This window comes from Tachysurus vachellii, chromosome 8 (genome assembly GCF_030014155.1).
Source record: "Tachysurus vachellii isolate PV-2020 chromosome 8, HZAU_Pvac_v1, whole genome shotgun sequence".
NCBI classification, from domain to species: Eukaryota; Metazoa; Chordata; class Actinopteri; order Siluriformes; family Bagridae; genus Tachysurus; species Tachysurus vachellii.
In genome coordinates this window covers 5,598,020-5,623,134 of record NC_083467.1, presented here as the reverse complement: position 1 = coordinate 5,623,134, position 25,115 = coordinate 5,598,020, and the positions used below count along the sequence as shown (strand labels likewise).

At 38.0% G+C, this 25,115-nt stretch overlaps 1 protein-coding gene across 3 annotated transcripts; it reads right to left on the bottom strand.

The window, feature by feature from the left end:
- Nucleotides 1-14,161: 14,161 nt before the first annotated feature.
- LOC132849909 (E3 ubiquitin-protein ligase TRIM35-like) lies at nucleotides 14,162-20,623 on the bottom strand. 3 transcript variants are annotated; one of them, XM_060875928.1, is made up of 8 exons: nucleotides 19,953-20,623; nucleotides 19,573-19,668; nucleotides 19,253-19,483; nucleotides 19,098-19,123; nucleotides 18,893-19,011; nucleotides 18,063-18,344; nucleotides 16,661-16,866; nucleotides 14,162-16,057 (listed from the first exon to the last, which is right to left on the bottom strand). In XM_060875928.1, the coding sequence occupies exons 1-7, from the start codon at nucleotides 20,349-20,351 to the stop codon at nucleotides 16,835-16,837; spliced, it is 1,185 nt and encodes a 394-aa protein (XP_060731911.1). In that variant the 5' UTR covers nucleotides 20,352-20,623; the 3' UTR covers nucleotides 14,162-16,057; nucleotides 16,661-16,834. The 3 variants fall into 3 exon arrangements, with proteins under 3 accessions (XP_060731911.1, XP_060731909.1, XP_060731910.1); XM_060875926.1 differs by having other exon boundaries at nucleotides 16,661-18,344; XM_060875927.1 differs by lacking the exon at nucleotides 14,162-16,057 and having other exon boundaries at nucleotides 16,207-18,344.
- Nucleotides 20,624-25,115: the final 4,492 nt, after the last annotated feature.

Below are 25,115 nucleotides of genomic sequence, written 5' to 3'. Positions count from 1 at the left end.
GTGAGTAACCCCCTTACATTTTTATTTATTTATTTAGTTTACTTGTTACTCAAACAGATCTATATGAATTTTTATGATGTTTGGCTGATTACTTTTGCATGTAACTTTAATTTATTGACATGTTTAATGTTTTCCAAGCTCCTCTTGAATCTATAGTGGCTTGCTGGGACAAATAAAAATTGTTGAGTTTTACTATGTTTCTTTCTTCTCTAAGACTCCAGTGAGGAGACTGAGCCCTTTAACGAGAGTCCCATGGTGACTGAGTGCTTTCGAGAGACACCACAGGTGTGTGTAACCCTTTTATGCCTCAGATTTTTCTGTACTTATTTTACTTAAGGCTCCAACTGAGCTATAGGGATTTTTATGTTTGGATAGTAGTGGTAATATGTAATTTACTTGCCCCATATGCATAAAATTGTTAGAGTTTAACAATGTTTTTCTTCTCTAATAAGACTGCAGCTGAGGCCTCAGCAAAAACACAGGTGAATAACATATGTGGTAAGGATGGGTATAAACCGTGTGCTTTGTAGGAGCCAATTAGTGTTATAAGTGACAATCATCCTTTCCTCCTGCCCCCCTTTGCTCCTCTTCACCCACTGTCTTTTCTCCTTCCCTACTCTCCATCCAACCTCCTCTTCTCCTTTAATAACGTTTAGGGCAATGATTAATTTGTTTCATATCTTTATCATTAATCTGCATTTATACATAAAAACATATTAACTATTGGGAAGCTAAGCATAAGAATCAATATGAAACATGAAAAAGTTTCTATAAGTTGGCAAAAAATTAATATTGTGATGTGAAATTATTTTTCAGATTGAAGTTATAAAGGGCTCTGGGGTGTTTTGCCAGGCAGAAGCGTGGAAAGCAGCCCGCCTTGCCAACTCTGCTACTGCCATGGTGCGGAATCTGCTGCTGGGCACCTTTGATTTGGAGACTTTGCTGAAAAGCAACCTGAATGGTACAAAACAATATGTTTCTAATCTCTTCTGTCCTTGGAAAAAAACAAGTCAGTCATATTCTGTGGAATAAATTATGTTTGTGTGCGGGCATACCATCGCTTTTTTACTCTGCATTTTTGTATTTCCTTGCACCACAAGAAAACATAAACTCTTGCTTTCTCCACCTTCATTTTACCCCCCTTTCATAATAATTTTTAAATATTACTTTAAGGTGGGAAGCCAACCAGAGGGGATGGGGAGCAGCTGGTCGCCCTTGACAAAATTAAAAAGGCAGCCATTATTGGTGAGTAAATGCATAATGCGTTGAGAAGGGAAAACATCTTTTAAGACTTTATAAGTTCACCACTTTAACCATAGCCTACTTGTATCAATGTTTATTAGGCATCAATGGAGACTGCAAAAGGTAAGGCACCCATTATTGTTACTGTATCTGCTTGGGACCTATAATAATAATTCATTGCTTGCTCACTTCTTGATCCTAGCTTTCCTCTTCTAAAGCCACATTTCTGGTGTATTGCACTGTAAGGTGTGTAGTCCTCTATTTTGTAGAACATATAGGGGTGGTTTCCCGGACAGGGTTATCTTAAACCAGGACTAGGCCTTAGTTTAATTAGGAAATATAAATAGTTTTAACAAGCATGCCTTTCTAAAAACATTACTTGTGTACATTTTGAGGCAAAACAAAGGGGACTGATGTATTTTAAGATATGTCAGTGCAAGTTGTTTTCAGTTTTGCTTACATTTATTTTAGTCTAGGACTAGTCGAATCCCTGTCCGGGAAACCACCCCTACGTGTTGTAAATACCTCACAGCACTAGTTGTTGTCGTCTGAAGTGTTAATAATCAATCATATTCACCCGTAATCCCCTCTGTCCTGTGTTTGAGCCTTATTTTGTCTATACCGGTAATTGATTTGCTTGATTTTAATGCATATCTTATTGCTCTTCAGCTAAAACTTGCATGGCAGCTCGCCGGTGGAATATGTGTGTGTGAATGGGTCAATGGGAGGCCATTGTAAAGTATTTTAGGTACTGTTGGGTGCAGAAAAATGAGGGGTGATGTTTCCAATCAGAATTTCTTTCAGATTTAACAGAATACAATCAGAATCATTCAACAGACGTGTTTACATGACGCACTTTTTATTATGATCAGCCCTTTATCCAAAATGTGTATTCAATCGCAGATGTACTGTAAGCACTTTAGTATAATAATACTAATGTCTTATTATTTTTATCTTCTCTAGATGCTACATTGAAGAAGTGGCCGGCAGCCAGCCGAGGGCAGATAGGCACATCTATTAATTCGAAGCTCACGGAGCTGAGAAGAGCAACAAGATGATTTTTTTTTCTGTTCAGTTTTTTGTGTTATTTTTGTTCTTGTACTATTTGATTGATCTTTAGTAAATAAATAATGTACATTTCTACATTTTGGACTTTTATTTATGTTGCCTAGCAGCTATGGATTTTAATTTTACTATTATATAGGTGAACTTATAGGTGCATATATACGTGCATATATGTACCTATATAGGTACATGTATGCACGCATATACTGTATGTGTACATATATGTACACATATGTGTAAATGTATGTACGCATATAGGTGCATATATACGTGTATATATGTACGCTCGTGCATATGTGTAAATGTATTTGTGCATATATGTACATATAGGTTCATATATATGTACCTGTATAGGTTTATGTATGCTCTTATATATGTCTACATATATGTACACATATGTGTAAATATGTGCATATATGTACATATAGGTGCATATATACGTGCATACATGTACCTATATAGGTACATGTATGCACGCATATATGTGTGCATATATGTACATATATGCGCATATATGTACATATAATATAGGAAAACGGCCAATTTTATATATGTCACATATATTAAAAACCTATATCAAAACCTATATTGAAACATATATGTTTATATAGGTTTTTTCCATGTGGGTTAAAGGAATCATGTGTTGAACCAGGCCAGCGTGCCACAATGTTTGTGAGGGTCATGTTGGAGTCACATATGATTTGCACATTAATAGAATGCACATGCTTTCTATTAACATAAGCACATTCATTTTTAGATGGTGCCCTTATAGCAACATGAGCGCAGTCAATTGCGCCGATTACATTTGGGAAACCAGACATTGCTGCAAATTGCATTTTAATTTCGGCCTGTTCTCGCACAGTGTAGGGGAACCTGATGTATCAACTACCCGTATTAAAGGCAGGGTCTCCGATTTTTGAAAGCCAATGTTGACATTTGAAATCACCAAAACAAACACACCCCTAACCCAAATGGGTCCCACCCCTGTACTGATAGCTCCACCCACACATACATACTGTACATAACCCAGGCAAATAATGGAAAGAAATGTGTCTTTATCATAGCTGAAGGGAAGAACAATACGAGTGCAGATAAACAAACAAGCAAAAATGACACACAAGCATAATAATGCAAAGGACAGCATATACTAGTTCTGTGAAACAAAGCAAAACCAACGTTACTCATCTATCGAGAAGGAAAAAAGAAACCTTGGCGTCTTAAGTAAAGTAATAACTCCTGAGCTAAACGCTGTTACTACACAAAACGTGGTTGTAGCTGCCTCTCTACATTACTACGATAGAAAAGAGGTGTTATTTGTGTAGTAGCAGCGTTTAGTGCAGGAGTTATTGACTCCGGAAACTCCAATCTGTGAATTTGCGGCCAACTTCCTGCTCCTTCAGTTCTCTCCAGCGCTGGAAAGCTGATCCTATATCAACACGGGTCCTACCTCTTGCCTTATCGTAAGCGTTTCTTCGCTTTCTTTCTTTGTTTTTATCCTCCATGTCAATGTGAAAACCGCTTTCTGCTAATGTCACACATGCGCTATGAAAACACTCTCTCCGCCGCATATTGACAAGCCCCACCCCTTTCTGCTCATTGGCTACACGTTTGTTTTGATTTTTGTTTATTATTCGGCCTGACTCAGTTTTCTGAAGCATTTCTCAAAAATCGGAGACCCTGCCTTTAAGTATACCATTCAAAATGACAGATATTATGGCACTCAGGGACGGCTGTGATATACCAGACCTATAGGGTGAGATGATAGATTCCAATAGAATTATTTCATATACAAAAAGGTCTTAGAGACAAAGTTGAGGATTACTTATAGTTTTTTTATATAAATAATTTACCTGTCTGCCAATTCCTGCTGGAAAAAGCCGGTTGCCAAGAACCCCAGAGTGGTGAGGACTTGTATTTGGACTGGGATGGCATGGTTCCGGCGTGTTGCCCTCTCTAATACTGGACCCAATTCAGCACATAGATCCAAGAGCACAGCTCTAGAGAATCTAAATCGGCTTATTAGCCAGTCATCATCATGGTCCCTGAAAACTCGTTCTCTCCTTATTCTGCCATTGGCGTAATCCTCCAACAGTGCCAGCAGTGTCATCATGAAGCATTACATACCCGGGTCACCAGAGGATTTATATGTTTCTAGCAATTAGACTGATCGTTAACATCTTGACAAAATCACAGTATTAATTAGTGGGCGAAAATTTAAGACGAAAATGTTATTGTGAACACATGCTTCTTCATGATGGTTTTGTAATGAACACCATAATAGTTAGGACGATGATGAGTAGCGATTGTGCTTCATGACTGTATTTACAGACTGACATTTTATGATATATGTACATTAAGGAAAATATTTCGTTTTTACACTGTGTTCTGCAGTTCTCTAATAAAAGGGTATTTCATGCTATTCTGTATCACATGTAGTCACGCCATCTCCTCCTGCGCTCCCGTTGTGGACAATGTGACTGTAAGGCAGAGCTGATTATTATTATTATTATTATTTTATTTTTAATACATTTTGAATTACGTTTGGATTTTACTAGATGTATATAGCCTAAAACAATCGGCACAAATAACACTGTTGGATTTAATCTGGATATAACTATGTGGATATAACATATGAAATGGAGTGAAAATTAAATGTCATTAATTCTTATAAATCGTTCTTCTCACATTTATTTTCTACAATCTAACTTCAGTTCACGACCTCACCCTCTGTGTCGCCAATTCCCTTTGTCTCCAGAATGTGCGTACGCATGTCTCAAAGTTTGCTTAAAGGTGCGCACATTCTCCCGTCAAGTTTGTTTTTTATAGATCACAACCTTTGCGTGGGAACTAGTGTACATATGTTTCTAGCCCCGTTTTATAAATGAGGCCCCTGAAGATTTGGCTTCCTAGTATATGAATTCAAAGTTAACATCACACTCAAATGACATTGCACAACACAATTTACATAACTAATATTTGTAAAATAATAACAATGTTTATTTACAGCCCAGCTATATGCTTAATGCTTACCCATGTGTTTCTGCCATCTCAGCAGCAAGTATGTATAATAATATATAATATAATATAATCATCTGTCTTCTGGTGGCATCTGTCAGGGATTTGGTTTTTCCATACTCTTGCATAATGCGTTCACCACCAGGCTTTGATGTTAAGATTTTTTCAATCAACTATAGGTGGAATAAAATGTGCTTTCCGTTATTGTAAAACCATATGTAATAATGATGGGGAAAATTGTTATCTAAAGAACAATTCCCATGGTGAAACAACATTCAGATTGGACTTACCGCTTTTGCCTCGTTGTTTACTGTATGTGGCATGGCCTTGTAGGCTGGCTTCCTTCGGCAGCGGCTTCCTCTTCAACAGGGTCACGCATCGTGAAATTCAGGATGACGATGTCAGATGAACCCAAGCATGATGATGATTGTGAGGCACCTGTTCATTATGAAATTGGTACAAAAAACATATTACAAAAAAAATTACCGGTATTTTAAGACGATAAATGTTCTCATTCCGGCCTTTAAACTAAACAAACTAATTTGTGAATTGTCTAAATGAATACCAAGTCCTCCATTGCCCAGCTTGATTCTCAGCGTTCCAGGTGACTCATTCACTATTTCTTCAAAAACCTCTGTGTCAACTTCTGTGTCTGACTGGTCATACACCTTAATGTCTGGCTGCCTGCTTTCTGCTATGTTGAATTTTAGACACGCTGTTTATAAAAAAATTAATAAAAAACATGCATTCCCTTCTCACAAGAATCAAAGTTCATATTTAAGTTTGCCTCATGTATTCACTAAATCATGAAAGACAAGTATCTGCAGCCGATTTTCTCACTCACTCATTTTCTACCGCTTATCCGAACTACCTCGGGTCACGGGGAGCCTGTGCCTATCTCAGGCGTCATCGGGCATCAAGGCAGGATACACCCTGGACGGAGTGCCAACCCATCACAGGGCACACACACACTCTCATTCACTCACACACTAACACACTACGGACAATTTTCCAGAGATGCCAATCAACCTACCATGCATGCCATTGGACCGGGGGAGGAAACCGGAGTACCCGGAGGAAACCCCCGAGGCACGGGGAGAACATGCAAACTCCACACACACAAGGCGGAGGCGGGAATCGAACCCCCAACCCTGGAGGTGTGAGGCGAACGTGCTAACCACTAAGCCACCGTGGCCCCCGCAGCCGATTTTATGTAACTAAAAATATAAAGCACAACAGAAATTATTATTGACCTAACTAGATATCATAACATAATAGGTTAAAGCTGTATTACGTTGTCATTGCATCATGTATAGGCTATAGCTTTAACCTAATGTACCCACCTTCTTTCAAGAAAGCACTGAATGTCAGCTCAGACAGCTTGATGTATTTCAGCTCTTCCCCGAATTGAACACACAACAGCATTTTGCCTGTTTACAAAAGAAAATATATATTTAAAATCATAATTTAGGGCTGCTTCAACTAAGAGTTAGCTATCATTTTCTCTCATGCACAATGCATTACTTAGATGTTACACTGCATTTACAAAGGGTGGCTGAAGAAGACAAAGTTGTGCTGGCTAGGAGCAGAGCCAAATTCAGGGTCAGAAACTTCTCAGAGGCTGACTCCATGGGCTCAAAGGGGGCTACCAGCAGCCCCTCCAGGACCACAGAGAGGTCCCAGGAAGAAAGGCGTGGTCTGCAGGAAGGCCTCAGCTGCCTGGCACCACGCAGAAAGCGAGAGACCAGAGGGTGCCTACCCAAGGAGGCCCCGAGGACAAGCTCGTGTCTCGCAGCGATGGCGGCCACGTACACCTTCAAAGTAGAGGGGGACAGGCCCCAAGAAAAGCAAGACTGCAGAAACTCCAGCACTGTACCAACCAGGCAGTGAACTGGATCCTGACAGTGTTCATCATCTCAGAGGCGAAAAAGCCTCCACTTCAGAGCATATAGCTTCCTAATGGAGGGAGTCCTAGCATTCAGTAGAGACTCGGTCACCTCCTATAAGAGGGCTGCCTCTAGGAACTGGTCCTCCACGGGGGCCAGACACGAAGCATCCACATCTCGGGGCGGGGGTATGGGATTACCCCCTGCCCCTGAGAGAGAGGGTCCTCCCTGACGGGAACCTCCATAGAGTGCCGTTCAGGGGGGAGGCTAAGACCGTGAATCAAACTGGAGAGGGCCAACGAGGGGCTAGGAGTGGCGCACTCTGGCTAGGACTTGAGGGAGCAGAGCTACCGGGGGGAGGCGTACGGACAGAGCCTCGGCCACGTCCATACCAACGCGTGGGGGTGGAGACGTCACTCCCCGGGCCTCAGCACCTGCCTCGACAGGAAGTCTGCCTCCCGATTTACATGCCCTGGGATGAAAATCGCTCTCAGCAAAAGGAACCTGGTCTCTGCTCAGAGCAGAATCTGCTGTGCCAACCTGAAATGGGGGCACAAACGCAGACCGCCCTGATGATTGATATGGGGAACCACCGCAGTGCTGTCTGTCCGTACTAAGATATGGCAGCCCCTGAGGTGTGGAAGGAAGTGTTAGAAACACAGCCCTCATCTCCAGGCAGTTTATGTGCCACGAGAGATAAGGGCCCTCCCATAGACCCTGGGCAGGACGGCCATCCTAGGCCGCTCCCCAGCCCGAAAGCGAGGCGTCCATCGAAAGAGTCCTGCGATGGTGACACGCCCCTAGAGTGGGACCCAAGGCCAGAAACCGGGTTCTTGCCACATAAGAAGGGTACGAAGCCCACAGCGCGTAACCCTTATAACCCTCAGGGGATGTCCGCGAGGATGAAAGCCCGCACCCCTGAGCCAGAGCTGGAGTGGCCTCATGTGAAGCAGACCCAAAGGGATAACGTTGGCTGCTTCCAACATGAGGCTGAGCACCCACTGCACCTCGGCGACAGAGAGGCCTTGGCCTAGCCAAATAGCTTTCACCGTTGGCAAGACGGAAGCCACCCAAGCGGGAGACAGATGTGCCCGCATCGTGGGGGAGTCCCAAACTAGCCCCAGAAAGGTGGTTCTCTAAAAAGGAGAAAGCGCACACTTATCTGGGTCCAACCTGAAGCCTAGAGACCTCATATGGGCAAGCACAACATCTCGATGACTGGCCGCCATAGCCTTTGACTGGGCCAGAATGAGCCAGTCGTCCAGGTAATTCAGTACACAGATGCCCCGGAGACAAAACAGTGTCCGGGCAGCGTCCATGCACCTTGTTAACGTGCGTGGTGGAAAGGGCTAGGCCAAAAGGAAGAACACAATACTGGTACACTTCGAATCCAAAAGTGAACCTGAGGTGATGTAAATCTCTACAAAACTTGGCATCGCCACATACCCATGGCTTTCAAGCCCTATAATGGCCGAAAAGTCAGACATGGCAGGGGAAAAAACATGCGCTGAAAATGGACTTTTCCACGACCTCGACACCTCAGCATGGAGGTCTGTGAAAAATGGCAGCCGCCTGCATGAAGGTGGCCTGTGGCCTGAACTCAGAAAGTAGTCGTCTAGCTTAGAACAGACAACACTACCTTCCTCTTCCGGCCAATCTAATTTTAATCTAGACACAGCGCGCGTCACCGCCTCGAGGAGCTCCTCGAACGCCGCTGGTTTCGTCGGCTGTTCGGAGGGGGGGGGCTCCTCCACGCCCACATCGAGCTCCTCAGAGCTCGACGCGGAAAGCGGCATGCTCACTTCCGGGTCGGGAGAATCGCAGCGCGAGCTAGGGGAGTTAGGGGAGAGGGAAAGAGAAAGGGAACTCGTCTCTTGCTCTGTTTCAGCTAACTCAGCTAGGCGGGATCGGAGAATACGCCGAGGGAATCCCTCACCATGCACGCAGCCGGCTCCCTCGAGAGCCGACCGCGCATGCTCCTCTCCCAAACAACCAACGCAAAGAGAGTGCGTGTCGTCCCCCGTGATAAAAGGGCACGGATGCACGCATCTCTTAAAATGCTTAGTTTGCAACATATTATTTTCCTCGCCTAGCTTTCCCTAAAATATATATTTTTTCTCTCCCTGTACTAGACAGACAGGACAAACAATTGACACACATACACAGAGCGCTTCCTGAAGACAAAGAAGCTAGAGTAGTGTGACATAGATGCCCTTATGTGGACTTTCTGGCGCGTAATCACTCCGTCACGTGTCCTTCCCGAGCCATTAAAATGGCGTGTGTGCACACAGAGCTTCAGACAAAACTTCCTCACAGAAGCGTTCCCATAGCGTCAGCACTGACGCAGCGTCGAGTTCCCTCGAAAGGGAACCTAGATTAACGTTGCCTGGGAAGCTAAAATATACGTTAGCTAAGAATATCTATTAACTGTATTAAATCTTTTGTTATGGTGACCGAGTTAACGTTATTTTACGCATAAATCATTCTGCCCAAATTCATTCGTGAAAATATTGCAACACATAAAGAAACACAATTACTGATACGGATTACTATAACTTGTAATATGACCTCAACTAATATCAGCACATTTTTAAAATGATGTAAAGTTAAAAAATACCTTTGTGGTGTGGACAATACAGGGTGTTACTTAGCCAGTAATATCAGTGGCCTTGTGTTGCTCCTTCTGAATCTTCCTCCACCGAAATGCGAGCACGTTTCACAGCACAGCAGAGTGGTGGGGATTCATCACTGCTGTAGAGTTAAAATTGACTGCGTTTCTGCAGATTTTTACACTCACTTTTAACTCCACTGACAGAGCAACTTTACTCCCCAAAGTGTTGAAAATACTCTATCTGGGTTAAAATAAATGTACTCTGAAATATTAACACCCCATTTTTTACTGTGAACCCCCCCCTCAAGGCCAGGCTCCCGACGCACCAACCCAGAACCACCCGCGAAGGTCCAAAGAGGCGATGGTCCAGGTTAATATCAAGAAGGAGCATGGAATGCCCCCCCCCCCTTCCCCCGAGCTAATTAAGCTAGAAATAACACAGTGATACACCATATGGATACTTTATGGCTTTGTTGTAGGTTTTGACATGGAGATGTCCACGTTCTCACTGCCCCAGGGTAAAAAACAGGACATACAAACTTAACTGGTCTATATTTTTATTTAGCCATCTGCAATTGTAATTATAACTGATAAACTTTGTTTGTCATTAATGTTCACTTTGAGTGATAAATCTCTCATGAGCCACATATCAAATTTAGTTTTTATTTTCTAAATAATAAGTTGGAAGTTTTTTTTAGAAGATTGTACTCTATCTGATTAATTTGCTTCCCAAATATATGACTTCATCCCAAATTGGAACCTTTATATTCTGTTAAATATTTAATAGGAAAAAAGTACTTTTTTTAATATTGAGAAATAGTCCCAAAACTCTGGAAAAAGCACCTAGACACTATAATTTTTTCACCTGCATTTCATTAATAAAATAGCTGTATCATCAACAATCATCTATAATTGTGTCCAAGCTCAACTTTATTCTTTCTTTTATTCAGTCCTGTGGCTTACATCAGTATGGAAGCAAAGGTTCCGCAAGAAGTCTTCAGCAAGAAGTCGCCCTGGGCGGATGCCCAAGTCCTCATACCTAAATCTGCCACTGACACCGGCTGTTGACCACCACTGTTGATCTTCGGTTTCTCACTGTGCAGACTGCTTCAACATTTTATTAGGGATCAGAATAAATCATTAAATAAAAATAATTTTGTAATGGATTATAGACATTGTACCTATGATCAAAAATAACTATAAAATCCCACAGTAAACTTGATCTATCATGATTAGGTCATCCTTAGTTGAACTGAGTAAGATTGATCTAGTAATATTTTAGTTCAATGGATCACAATCAGCTTTTGGCTGAATTATATACACATATAGTGACTTTGACAAAATTCTACAGTAAAATTCTTTTATCTTTATTGTGAGCACAGAGAAGGTCATCCTGAAGTGATCTCAGGTGAATTGATCAACTAACAATTTCAAATGTAAATATTATAATGAATGAAAAAGTGCCTCCTGGCACAATTATTTTGACAGATGCAGGGATTTTGAAGAGCAATTATTAATAATTTCCACAGTAAAATTTCTTTATCATTTTAGTTACCATAGAATAAGGCATTATGAAATGCTCTGACTTGGTTTGATCAACTAACAGTTTAATTTAATTTGGCTCTTAGCACAAGTATATTGAAAGATAGACTGTGATTTAGAAGAGTTAAAACTTCCTGTCAAGTCCTTTATTTCATTGAGATTTAAAAATGCTTTTCTTTCAAATACACTGTTTTGGTTTCTTTGACCACTGTAACAGGAGATGCCGCCTGAAGTGGGGCTCGAACCCAGATCTCTGTGGTAGTCTCGATCAACCATGTGTGTGTTTATCTGTTCTTATTTGCTAGTTTCTTTTATCCTCCCTGACTAAGTTTTTTACTATTTAATTGTTTTGAATTGTGTTGTTCTTGTTTTGTTTGCAAAAAAGTTCTTTAAAATCAACAGCAACAAAAAAACAACCAGCAAACAAACAGATTCTTCTAGAACATATTCACACAAAACTTTATTAGTATCCCTATCTGGGTTAAAATGAAGTACAACTTTATTACTTATTCTAACTGGGTTAAATGTATCTTCAGGAACATTTCAAACTTGTTCTTTGCTCCTAAAAAGCTACTTACCAGGTAACTCGATTATGGGCTTTTTTAAAAGAAGAAGAAGAAAAAGACGAAGAAAAGTGCTGTTTGCTCTCAGTTACAGGAACTATGACTTTTTAATTTGTGGTTTAGATTTCTAGACTTACAGCAATACATCCTGTCTTTCTTCAGTTATTTCTTCCTAATGTAAATCTCTACCACAAATGTATAAGTAGGTATTTATTTGCAGTTTATTGATTCTTAGGTAATAAAAGAATATGTTCAGCAAACACAAGAGCAAGACATCTGTTGAGTGTAAACATAACATAAGCATCACTCCATCCAATTCACACACTGTACTCACTGAAAAAGTGACACACATTAAATATGTTGGGACTGAAATATTTGTGATGTGTTCAATGAATCTGATGCTAATTTGTTGGAATAAGCTGAACTCAGAATCTGTTACAAAATAAATCTTGGTCTCTGTTGAACATTCATTCATTCATCTTCTACCGCTTATCCGAACTACCTCGGGTCACGGGGAGCGTCATCGGGCATCAAGGCAGGATACACCCTGGACGGAGTGCCTACCCATCGCAGGGCACACACACACACACATCCAGTTGATTGGCATCCAGAGATGCCAATCAACCTACCATGCATGTCTTTGGACCGGGGAAGGAAACCAGAGTACCCGAGGGAAACCCCCTCGGAATACCCGGAGAACATGCACACACACAAGGCGGAGGCGGGAATTGAACCCCGACCCTGGAGGTGTGAGGCGAACGTGCTAACCACTAAGCCACCATGCCCCACTCTCTGTTGAACATCACATGTTAATTATAAATGTTAATATGCAGGATGGACGACCCACTTCATATGTGGACCACTAATTACTCTGTAGACTTTTACTTAGTAATAGTTATATTATTATTAACAATAATTCACACTTGTGTTTAACTCTCACTTTTAGTCAGCTATTTCAACCCAACATCAGGATGCTCCAGTATCTCCACATCACCCAGTTTCGCTCAATGATCACACCAGTTAATGTTTGAACAAGCTCAGTAGCTAAGGAAGTTACACTCATGAATATTAATGAGTCTCCTCCTGCCTTCGCAAGGTTTGGATATTTGTCACAAATCTATCTGATGTTTGTAAAACCACAAACTGCAGGTGGAGGGAAACTGAGAGCTTGAATTCCCTCCACTGCACAGTTTAACACAACACACACAGCCAGCTAAACATTTCACCCAACATTAACAACATAGCACTAACAAGTACAAAGTATAATACTTTTTATTAAAGTAATATACTTTATTGTGTAAAGACACAAGCTTTTAAAGTCTTAGGTTATTACAAATACATCAATAAATTTAAATAATCTATTTCAGATATCATGTTCTACATTTAATGACATTTAATGATTTTATTTAATTTTTGTAGTAGTTATTGTAAATTAATATCACTTTATTTTGATTTACTAACTCTTCATTTTAAACAAGTCATTATTTTGTGTATTTGTGTACAGGGTTCCCACTCTTTTTCAGAGATCATTTTCCAGGATTTTCCAGGACATTTCAAATTTAGCAAAAAAAGACAAGGCTCACAGATTCACGGCCTAAAGTAATATGTCCTTCTCTCCAGAAGTCTTAAAAACAGCGTACACTTTATGGCTATTACTTAACTATACTTTTAAAGACAATTTGTCATGTGAATGAAATTTCAACATTTCTAAAATAAAAAGACCGCACATATTAATACCCTTTCCTTTCTCAGGCCAATGCCGTCATGCATGCTTTAGTTTGCTGTGCATTCCCCTTGCACATGATATTCAGATTAACAAGGTTAATATAACCTACTTACCCGTCACCATTTGCTGAAAACATTCAAGCACTTAAACCATTCCTAGCACCTGAAACCGCCAACACAAAACAGCGTCATCCAGCGAGATTAAACAGCATCACAAAAACTTAGCGTCCCTGAACAGAGCGCTTTCTGTTACTAACGTTAATTGTTTCGACCAGTTGTAAACTGTTCTTTAAATTATCAAGAACATTTAAAAATAATAATTTTCCAGGACAACAAGATTTTTTCCAGGACAATTTATGTTTTCTCTCACTTTCCATGTGTTTTCCAGGACTGGAACATTAGTCATTAATTTTCCAGGATTTCCAGGTTTTCCAGGACGCGTGGGAACCCTGGTGTAACAAACTGAGTCGAAATTGTCACACCAGGAGAGGAAGACAGACCCAAATACAGGATAGCTTCAAATAAATATGTTTAATAACTAAAATACACAGAACAGGAACAATGACGACGACAACAGGATAGAGGACGAGGTACATGACGATGATTCCGCCCTGCCATCTGCAACGCGGCACGGTTAAATAGACAAGACAATGAACATATAGGGAACAGGTGTGTAGAGACAGGGAGGAGTAAACAAGGGCGGGGCAGACACGTGATACAGAACATAAACAGAAGCACATGGCCAAATGTCCGGGCTGAACCGTAACAGTAATAGCGCTGTAGCATGCAACCCGAACAAGGGTGAGACTTTTACTGATGATTTTATGAAGTTTAATCCTTTATGAACATTAATCCATTCACCATATCACCAACATAAGAGCTCAGATGTAAACAAAACATGAAACTGATCAGCTAACATTGTTCACAATCTGCTGTCTTACATTTGTGCAAAACGAACACATTAACAGACAAAATGCTCATATCTCAACTTATTTAACATCTTTTGCCTCTTCTGAGGGCCTTTTTACACCTGGTCACTTCACGTGTTTTCTCTGATCCGATAGCTATCTGATTTTTTAAAACTGTTCCATTTACATTAGGCCACACAAATGCGTCTTGGCGAATCAGATATCAATCTGATCTTTCTACTCCTGCCCAATATGCAAATATATTTTACCTCATTTCCGGGGTAATTTGAAATGGAACACGCCTTGGTGTATGCGGTTGCTACAAAAAACAGCATTTACTGTTTGGTGCATTTTCGCTGGCGGCAGCAGTGCATTTTAAGACCCAATGAGACACCTGAGTGAAAGATCGGAGCCAGTACTGATGGGAAAACATATTTGTTTCTGGCCCGATGCACGACTCGCGAGTCACCTGCGAGTGACGTACTTCCGTTTGGGAGAAGTATAGCGCTGACATATGTGGCTTGAACAACCACATTCATTTACACCTGTCCAGTTTCATCTGAAATGCGTCCCAGACCACCTTCTGAAGTGGTTTGAGCGATCGGAGGGCATTTACACCTGGTCTTTTTACGATCGGATAGCTATCTGATCACAGAAAACGCATGAAGTGACCAGCTGTAAAAAACCCCTGAGGGGCGGCAAGTGCGAATTAGACATTAACCACGGCTTCGGGTCGAAGTTATTGCCGTATTTGGTATACCAAGCTATACTATAAACTGCACCTTAGATATCTACACTAGATGTTGCCTTGTATACGGCAGTACATTGGAACAAATGCGTCAATTGAGCCGCCATCTTGGTACAGGGGACCCCCTCCTGTTTATTCATCAGAGTCAATGTAGGCAAAGAAATAAAATCAACATAAATCGTCATGAATGCGATTTTCTAGTTTTTTTTGGTTCGTTCCAATGGTCAGACATGTATTTATCATTAAGTCCAGAGAAAATTTTGGTTTTGATATTAAGATAATCTACTTTTTCACAATATAATGCATAGTGCTAGTAGGTGTAAGTTTATTAGTTACATTCTTCCATTTGAGTAAACTTTAAATGAACAATCACTCCTTACCTTACCAATGGTGTGACTATACATGTTAATTTAAACATTTAAATTGTATTGGTTTATTAAATATGATACACAAAGCAATCTGAAGGTGGAAGCAAATCACAAATTTGAGAGGAACATAATGTGAAAGTTAGATAGTTGAGGTGCTAAAGATTGTTCAATCTTTTATTTATTCTTTTCCCACAATACTTTTGCAACATTAAATAAGTATGTAATAAAGTTACATAAACAAAGTTTGACTTTGAGGCTGAACTGCCAACCTAACTGGTGACATCCTTCCAGGACTGTCAGCTGAGTTAACCATTTAAAAAAAAAAAGTGTTTAGTATCCCTGCAACTTGTCCATGACTGACGTCTCTGTTTATCATTTGGGAATCTACAAACAGATTCAGACAATCAGATAATCATGGCAAAAATTCAATTACAAAAACACAAATATCATATAAATACAATAAAAACAAAACAAATATAAACAGCAGGTCATATTATACATTTTTTTTAAATTAAAATAAGATAAAAAAAAAATCAAGTTCAAGTTTTCTTTATTATCAATCTTCCACATACAGTACATACAGAGAATTGAAATTACGTTACTCTCAGTCCCAAGGTGCATGCAGATCCAAACCCTTTTCAGGCATAATCTCATTAAATATGTCCTTAAGTGAAGTAACTTGATAAAAGAGCATTCTGCTTGTGTTAAGTCCAGGACAAACTAATAAAATATGTTTCACAGATAAAGGAATCTTAAAAAACATACATAAAGTTGGGTTTTCACCTTTAAGCAAAAAAAGCATGGGTCAATTTATAATGTCCTTATTAAGAGCTTCGGAATCGACAAACATTGTTGGTTTTCCTAACTGTCAAAAACTAATGGGTAACTAGCATGGATTAGCTGTGGTCGTTAACCAAGGACTAAAACAAACCAACGGAACAAGAAATATAATTTCCTAACATTCAATATCATAAAATACATTCTCACCTGTGAAATGTAATCCCTTGCTGTCTGGTTTTTAGATTTCTTTCGTTTGAACACCCAAACGCAGCACAGAAGTCCGGCATCGTCCATTCATTTGAAGTACAAGAGCACTGTACAAAGATGGCGGCGGTTTTGACGCATTTTTAGGAGCCCAAGGCGACATCTATGTATAGATATCTATGAAACTGCACTAGCCAAGGCGTGCGCATCTTAAACACAAAAAAAAAGGAGTTAGCTTAAGACCAGAAGTCAAACATTGCAATACAAAAATTTCAAAATAAAAGACAATCGCCTTTCCTGTAACAAAATATACTTACGGTTATTTACAAATGCCACAAGACTAATAAACTTTTCACAATGAACTGTTCAGTGATTTCAACTTTTAACAAACTTTCACAAAGAATCTGAATCTTATATTTCATTAATAAACTGGAATAAAACAATGAGCTCTAACCAGTTGCAGTTCTAGGATTTCATCTTTAGGGGTTTTAGCCCTCAGTGAGAATTTAAAACAAGAAGAGTTTTATATTATATAATATATATCTACATAGTAAGCCAAAAGTTATGGTATTATTCAAAATGGCAAAAGTGGACACCAAAATCTTATGCATGATGTAATGATGACAGTCTTGAATCAAATCAGTTCATGTATGTGTGCATTCTCTACGAACAGTGTGTCCAATGAATGCAGTCATTAATAAAAAATATTCACAAGACAAAGAACAAATCAATAAATGTTATTTTTATTTATTATTGAATGGATTGTTTGCATTAATATTTTGTTTGTGCTATCACCTCTGGTAATAAGAATAGTGAAATTTCACTGCTTTTGGTTGCCGTCTTTGTGGCTTTCCGCCGATTAACGTTATAGATAAGTGCTCTGACTAACGTGCACGCTGTGCGTGCCGGTGCTTGTCCGTTCAAATACAGCAGACAGCTGATGACGCACTTTTGAAAGACTACAATGCACGCGCGTAAAAGCAAAGTAAAAAAAAATCGCTCTTGGATCAAACTGATAAATAATTTTCTTTCCAATCGACGACATGTCCTGACATTTTAACGTAATTTTTATTGTTTATTTATGAAAGTAAAAATTACACTTTTAATTTTAGGGTGGCTGAGATCACAGACAAAAAAAGCCCCTGGCTCTAACTGATCTGATTCACTCTTACAGTGCTTTGAAGAGGGAGGATTTTTAGAGGAGATTCTTTAGATGAAACACGTAGAAATGGCAGTAATTTATCAGTAAATATGTGTGTGAAAGTGTGTATGTGTGTGTTAGTAAGAGGGTCAGAGAATGACAGCTTTCCTCTGTCCCAGTCCAGTTTCACTCTGATCCTCTGGAGTTTCTGTTCTACTGAGAGGAGAGTGGGCTTCTGTGGTGTAGAACGTGCTCCATATTTACCTTTATAATACCCCACATACCAGATTCCACTTCTGGAGATTATCGCCCCCTTCCTCTGAGCAGATTCTGTCATCACACCCACACTTGTACAGTCTCCAAAATCAACATCCCAGCAGTGTGTCCCTGAGTTAAAGCCCTCAGAGCCCAGGATACAGTAATATTTATCAAATCTCTCTGGATTATCAGGAAGTTTCTGTCTCTCATCACTGAGTCTCACACTGGTCAGATCATCAGATACAATGAGTTTAGGATGAACAGTGTTGGGGTCCAGAGTTACAGGTGCTGAAAACACACACACACACTAGGATAACATTACATTAACATGGAACTAGCTAACATTACAAAATTCATTAATAAACAAATATAAATGCAGTTTATTAATGAATATGCAAAGCAATAATAGCTGCAATAAACTGCTTAAATTAGAAATGTAACCAATCGTTATAATAATTAAGTTTCTATAATAACTCTAAAATGTCTGACACCTAAAAGAAACCTTTCAAAATAAGAGTTCTCTTATGTTACATGAGTACAAAATTAACATAATAATAATAATAATAATAATAATAATAATAATAATAATAATAATAATAACAACAATAACAATAATAATAATTATTGTTATTATTATTATTATTATTATTATTATTATTATTATTATTATTATTATTATCAGTTTTGTTTTACTAAGCAAACTCAGAAAAATGGTTGGTAAAAAGAACAGAAAAAATATTCATGTTTTATATGTGCACACACTTCTTATCAGAAAGAAAGAAAGAAAGAAAGAAAGAAAGAAAGAAAGAAAGAAAGAAAGAAAGAAAGACTCTTACTGTATTGGACAGTGTCCTGCATCTTCTCCCAGACTCTGAACTTCAGGTTGGCCAGATGTTTTGCCACATGGATCAGTGCTCCTGAAAGCTCCTCTGGATGCTGCAGTGTGCACTGGGCTCTGCAAAAACATTCAGGAGTCAGTGTTGCTGTGGCTTTGGATTCAGAAACACAGAGAAGCAGAGAGACAGGAACCACATCACTCACCTCATCTCCACTGTGGCCTTGTAGTTCTGGAAAACAACAAAGCACATATCAGTGGATATGATTTACATTTTTACACCACTGAAATGTGACGTTTCTGATGATGGAAAGAAGTTTTTACTTTCTCACAGTATAAATAGTGACTAAATGATCCTTACTTGTAAGAACAGAATGTCTTCAGCTCTCATCTCCTCTTCTATGGCTCTGATTGTGTCTGAAAGAGATGATATGTCTCTGCTCAGATTCTCAATCTTCTCCTTCATCATTTGACTCTTCTGCTCCTCTTCCTCTCTCAGTGCAGCGATCCTGACTGCCTCTTCATCTCGTAGAAACTGGTGAAGTTTCTCAAACTGTTCCTTAATCTGACGCTCTGTGTGTTGGGCCTGAATCTGCAGTGAAGAGGAAATTAAATGAAATATAACTGATTTTACAATGATAGAGAATATAATTCTATCAAATCCATGTTATTGATTGTAACCTTTATATGTTCCGCGGTCTGACTCGAGTTTAGTTTACAGTCTGTAAAGATCATCAGTTTCTCCTGTAGGGGCTTCAGTGCAGTTTTGAGCTTCTCCTGAAATAAATTAACACACTGCATGGAGACTGTGTTTCAGCTCTTATTGTACACATCGTTAACTCAGATCACTGTTTATTAAGTGGATTTAACTGTAGAATTTCAAACATATTTTTTTAACTTGATTTTTTTTATGACAGATTTGTTCTATTTTCTTTCAATAAATATGTTTAAGCATTCAGATGAACTTTTAAAATTCACCAAGACCAAAAAAAAATTATGAGAAGCTAAAGTTTTATTACACCATGTTTCTAAAGTGTCACATGACCTCAGATTTTATTTACCTTACAGTCTGTTACTGCCTCATCAATGGGGCAGAATTTGTGGTTGGTGTGTTTTCTTGAAGTATGACACACCACACACACCGGCTGTTGATCATCCAGACAGAAGAGTTTGAGTTTCTCACTGTGCAGACTGCAGACTGTTTCAGACCCTGATGAAGATCTCTGACTTCTCTCCTGTAAGAAAGTCTCACACAGGTTCTTTAAGGCCAGATTTTTGGGAGGATCTTTTATAGATGACTTTGTCCTACAAAGAGGACATTCTCTGGATCCTTTGGTCTCCCAGAACTGCTGCAAACACACTTTACACACACTGTGACTGCAGCGCAGAAGAACAGGATCCTTGAAGATTTCACAGCACACAGGACAGGAGAAATCCTCCTCTGAAAACTTAGAAGCCATTTTATTTTACTGCAGTTGTTGTTCTCTCCAGTCCGAATGCTCAGAGTTTCACTTTCAGTTTGGTAAAAGTAACAACACTCTAATTTCAGGGGTTTTTTTCAGTTAAACAGACGACTTTGTAGGTCCAGTTAATAATCACTTTCTTTCACAGTGCTGAAAATGAGACTCAGATTTCTCAATAAACTGAAAACAAACCTAAACTCACCAGAGCAGAAGACTGCAGGCTGTTTATGAAGGACTGCAGGCTGTTTATGAAGGACTGCAGTCGTCTCAGACTCAATACTTCCTTAATAGGAGGAGTTTTACAGAGACGTGTTATGATCTGTTACAGTCATCATTTACATTGGAACACATACACAACACCGACTTAAAGGAGCAATAGTCCATTTTTTATTACTTAATCTGTACAAATAACCTGGAAGGTATCTACAACTTACTTAAAAAAACAGATTAAAGTTTGGCTTTACCACAAACTTACAAACTCTGTGAGAAATTCCTTTTGCAAAACTGAGTTCTGGTTTTGTTTGTGTTTGGATGCTCCTTCTGTCACTCATTTTAATCTAGGTTATTGTGGAGGAGCTTCCTTAGCACAGGTGGATCCATTCAAATATTCTATTATAAATAGTATAAAATACTGTTTAGTTGAGATAGTAAACTGATGAGATGTTGCACTTAACATATTGCACATGTGAACAGTAAAGTTTACAGTAAAGTAACAATAAAAGTTAAGTTGAACTAATATTGAGGTATTGCACATTCAGTGTCTTCTGTACAGATTTGTGGTTGAAATGAATAAATATTGAGGTTGGGCTTCTGGTGTAGAAACTGTTCCTGAGTCTGTTTGTGCGTGATGTGATGGACCTGAAGCATCTGCCAGATGGTAGAAGGTCAAATAAATGGTGTGCAGGGTGGGTTGTGTCTTTCAGTTTGTTGTTTGAAAGATCACCAGTGTTAGAGTAAATAACTCTATGTCTGATCTGAAGACATTGTCAAGGAGAGCAGATTCGTTAGACTGAGGTAGTAAGAAGAGCTTTCATACCATTTTATGAAAACGTTGTCCTGTTTTATCTGTTTTAATTGTCAGAACACTGTCTTAATTGTTAGCATTTATAAATATTGATTGTAATATTTGTGATCATAATAATGAGTTCATTTCTAGTCAACAGTTTATTTATTGTAATTAGCCATGAAGGCCATTGTGAAATGTGATGTACTGAAATGATTGTATTGAAAGAATAGAGGGAAACATTTTTATGTAGCATTTCATATGAAATCTAAGTAAATAGTAACATGCTGAACATTGATTTATTAATTTAAATAAATCTTCACTGAATGTGATTACCGGTAATATTTAAAAATATTAGTACACAAAATCCATCTTCAATATTTATATTAATTTGTAAATTGATTGGATGAAACAATATTTGAAATGGTGACTTTCTCTTATTAATATTTACAAATCAAGCAGCGCTACATGGGGACACAATGTCTAGTTTGGGAATCTGTCTAAGAGAATTATTTTAAAATATAAATAAATAAGTGAAATCTTAAATAAAATAAAGGTTACCCATGCCATGAAATAAGTAAACCATTCTTTATATTGTAACATGTTTATTCGTTTTTCATATATATTTCAGATATTGTTTATTTTAGACAGGACAAGCAGTAAGGTTGATGGCAGTCAGACAAGACAGCAGCTCTCCACATGTACCAGATTATTGCTAATGATGTTTGTTATGAGGCCTGTGGAAGGAGCACAAGAATTCTTCATATACTGTAGTATGTAGGAAATTGTTTCAGCTTTATTATAGAATTGTTTTGATTAATTCTCCTTTACTGCAGAAACATCATTATGATTGAATCTAGCACAGGTAGAAACCCAGTGAAGTCACTGTTGTTCTTCAATGTCAGTTAATCCTGACTTTCTCTCATCACTCATGGGTTTGTTATGATTAATCCAGGAAGACACCAGTATGAAAACATTTTAAGGCATTTTAGAAAGCTTGAATAGAAAAATAAGAGAAGCTTATTATTATTATTATTATTATTATTATTATTATTATTATTATTATTATTATTATTATTATTATTATAATATTATTTATCCTGAAACAGGATGATTTTAGTATTATTAGTGGTATGTGTTTTATTGGTTTAAGCAAATCAACCACAATTTACTCGTGTATTAATGAAATGACTTAATTCTAAAACTTAAAAAAGAATGTATAATGAAATAAATACATAACGCAAATTTGTTGTTAAACATGCTTTATTCCATGTTCCATTGACAACAAAATGGTAAACACAATTTGTAAAACAACATATATAACATTTACAGCAGTTTTAAGATCTGAAAAAAACCTCTATATGTAAAACACTGCTTGAATTTATCCATGTCATTGGAAAAAAGCTTTATCATTTTGTGCATACTTTTTGTGCATACTCTCTGCATACACAAAGTTTTTTGTGGAAATAGTCACATTCTGGACTAAAAACCTGACAGAACTGAGATTTGTCTCTCAAATTCTTACACATACGTTCGTATTTGAGTGATTGTTGTTTAGGTGAAAACTTGTATACCTGCTTGCATGCAGTTCCAAGAAGAAGCTTCTGAAAGGCTTCAGTTTGGGGTGGGTGAGGTTTAGTGCATACATGAGTCCAAGAAGCATCGCACAGGCTCCAGCCAAATTTCCTAAACCAGTACTCGATAATGATAATCAGTGATAATGCTGATGTTCTCCTGCTCATCTCTCTTACAGAATGCTGCGCATTCCCACACTGTAAAATAAACATGAAATATTTAATTATGGCCTGCCATTATAAAGTACATTTGTGTAAGGCTGAAAATGTAAAATATTTGTTTATTATAAGAGATAGTTTTAATAAAACTTAGTTATTAGTTATTATAAGAGTTTGTTTATAGATAAGAGATATAAGATAAGGAAGTAAACCATTTCTAGGTTTATTACTGTGTAAACACTAACTCCCCAAAATATAATGTTTCAGTGGACTGTGCAGCCCAACACTAATAAACCCAAGTACAGTTTGACTAATGACTGACAGGATGTTTTCAGAAATGTTCTATTTATTTTATTTACATTGTTGACACTAGTTCACACTAATACAGTGTGAATTATTCATAATGTCTGAATGCACTACATTTCTCATGTAAACAAACCGAGTTTACTTGAGGAATTAAGTGCATTCAACAAAGCAGGGTTTAAGCTGTATTTCTGTTTTTGTAAATAAAAAATTGTCAAATGCAGTTTTCTGAAAACCATAAATATCTTAAATATATTTAGACACTTACATTGTACTCCTGGATGAGGTCGTACTCCTTTTCACCCAAATACTAGACTAAGCAACGCTCAAAATCAGACTATCGTCTCTACTTTCACAACAAAACACATTACAAAATTGGAATCCTTTATTTTAAACCAGCCGATTCAACTTAATAGAGTGAACACTAAGCATGTATCCGAATAGAGCTAATTTAATAAATAATAATAAATGTTTACATTAGTAAGGCTTAGGCCTGCCTCTTAACGTGGTCACTGTTCATCCACCCTGTCAAAATGTCGCCTGATCACTGTTCAGATTCAAATAATCTAATAATTAAAATGATTTAGATATTAGAATTTAAACCATTTGTTCAATTTCAATATAGAATTTAGAATGAACATAGAAACAAACAATTTTACATATGGTTTGGTGCTCCCTATAATATCAGTGTAAAATTATGCTCCATAGCGTGAAAATAATGTGACTTTCCTGAAAGAGCTTATTGAAGAAATGAGAATAAATGCATAAATTAAGCCTCACCTCTTAATGTGCTCCTCAACTTATCCTTTAAAATCTGATCTCTTAACGTCTGATCACTGCTGTTGTTTAGATTCAAATGAAGGCGTCTCAATCAAAACCGCATAATTGAATCAATTCTTTGGTAATACAATGCTTTGGTAATACAAATGTACAGTTTTTGTCATGCCAATAAAGCACACTTAAATTTAAATTAAGAGAGAGGGAGAGAGAGGGAGAGAGAGAGAGAGAGAGAGAGAGAGAGAGACTGTATTCCTATTTTGATAATAATAAAAAACCAGCAGCACTTTTAAACCACTTAATTATTCTAATAATTAAAACTGAAACAATTGAATAAAATTAAAAGTAGGCTTTAACCTTGGCTGTTGGCAACATCTTGGACAGAGGATCTGGCACTGTCATGCTTTGCACAAAAATGCCTCAACATGGATGATGTATTATTATTATTATGATAGGCCAGCTGCTGGGAAGAACATTGGACCTAAAAACAGATTAAGGATAGACCTTGTCTCAAAAGTATATAGTGTGAACCATTTAAAAAAAGATCATGGTATTAAGCGGTGCACAAAAAGCTTTTCTTGCATTCCTATATTTTTTTATACTTATTACTACTATCCTATATATATATATATAAATATATATATATATATATATATATATATATATATATATATATATATATATATATATATATACATACATACACACACACATATATATATGTATATATATATATATATATATATATATATGACAAAATATACGACATGAAATGTTACATTGAATCGTATAATTGCCCAATGATGAGTGAAATTTAAGTTATAAATATAGGCTTCACAACAAAACCATATATATCCACCTCATTGGGCGAAATCAAGTGAAAGTGTTCCCACATTTCAGAACGCGATCTTTTTGTAACAGGCTCCATTGACAACTCGCAACAAT

Coding starts and splice junctions, on each gene's coding strand:
- LOC132849909 (XM_060875926.1), bottom strand. CDS start 20,351: ATGGCTTCTAAGTTTTCAGAGGAGGATTTCTCCTGTCCTGTGTGCTGT. Junction 19,484..19,572: donor AGACCGCGGAACATATAAAG/GTTACAATCAAT, acceptor TCTTCACTGCAG/ATTCAGGCCCAACACACAGA. Junction 19,124..19,252: donor AAGACATTCTGTTCTTACAA/GTAAGGATCATT, acceptor GTTGTTTTCCAG/AACTACAAGGCCACAGTGGA.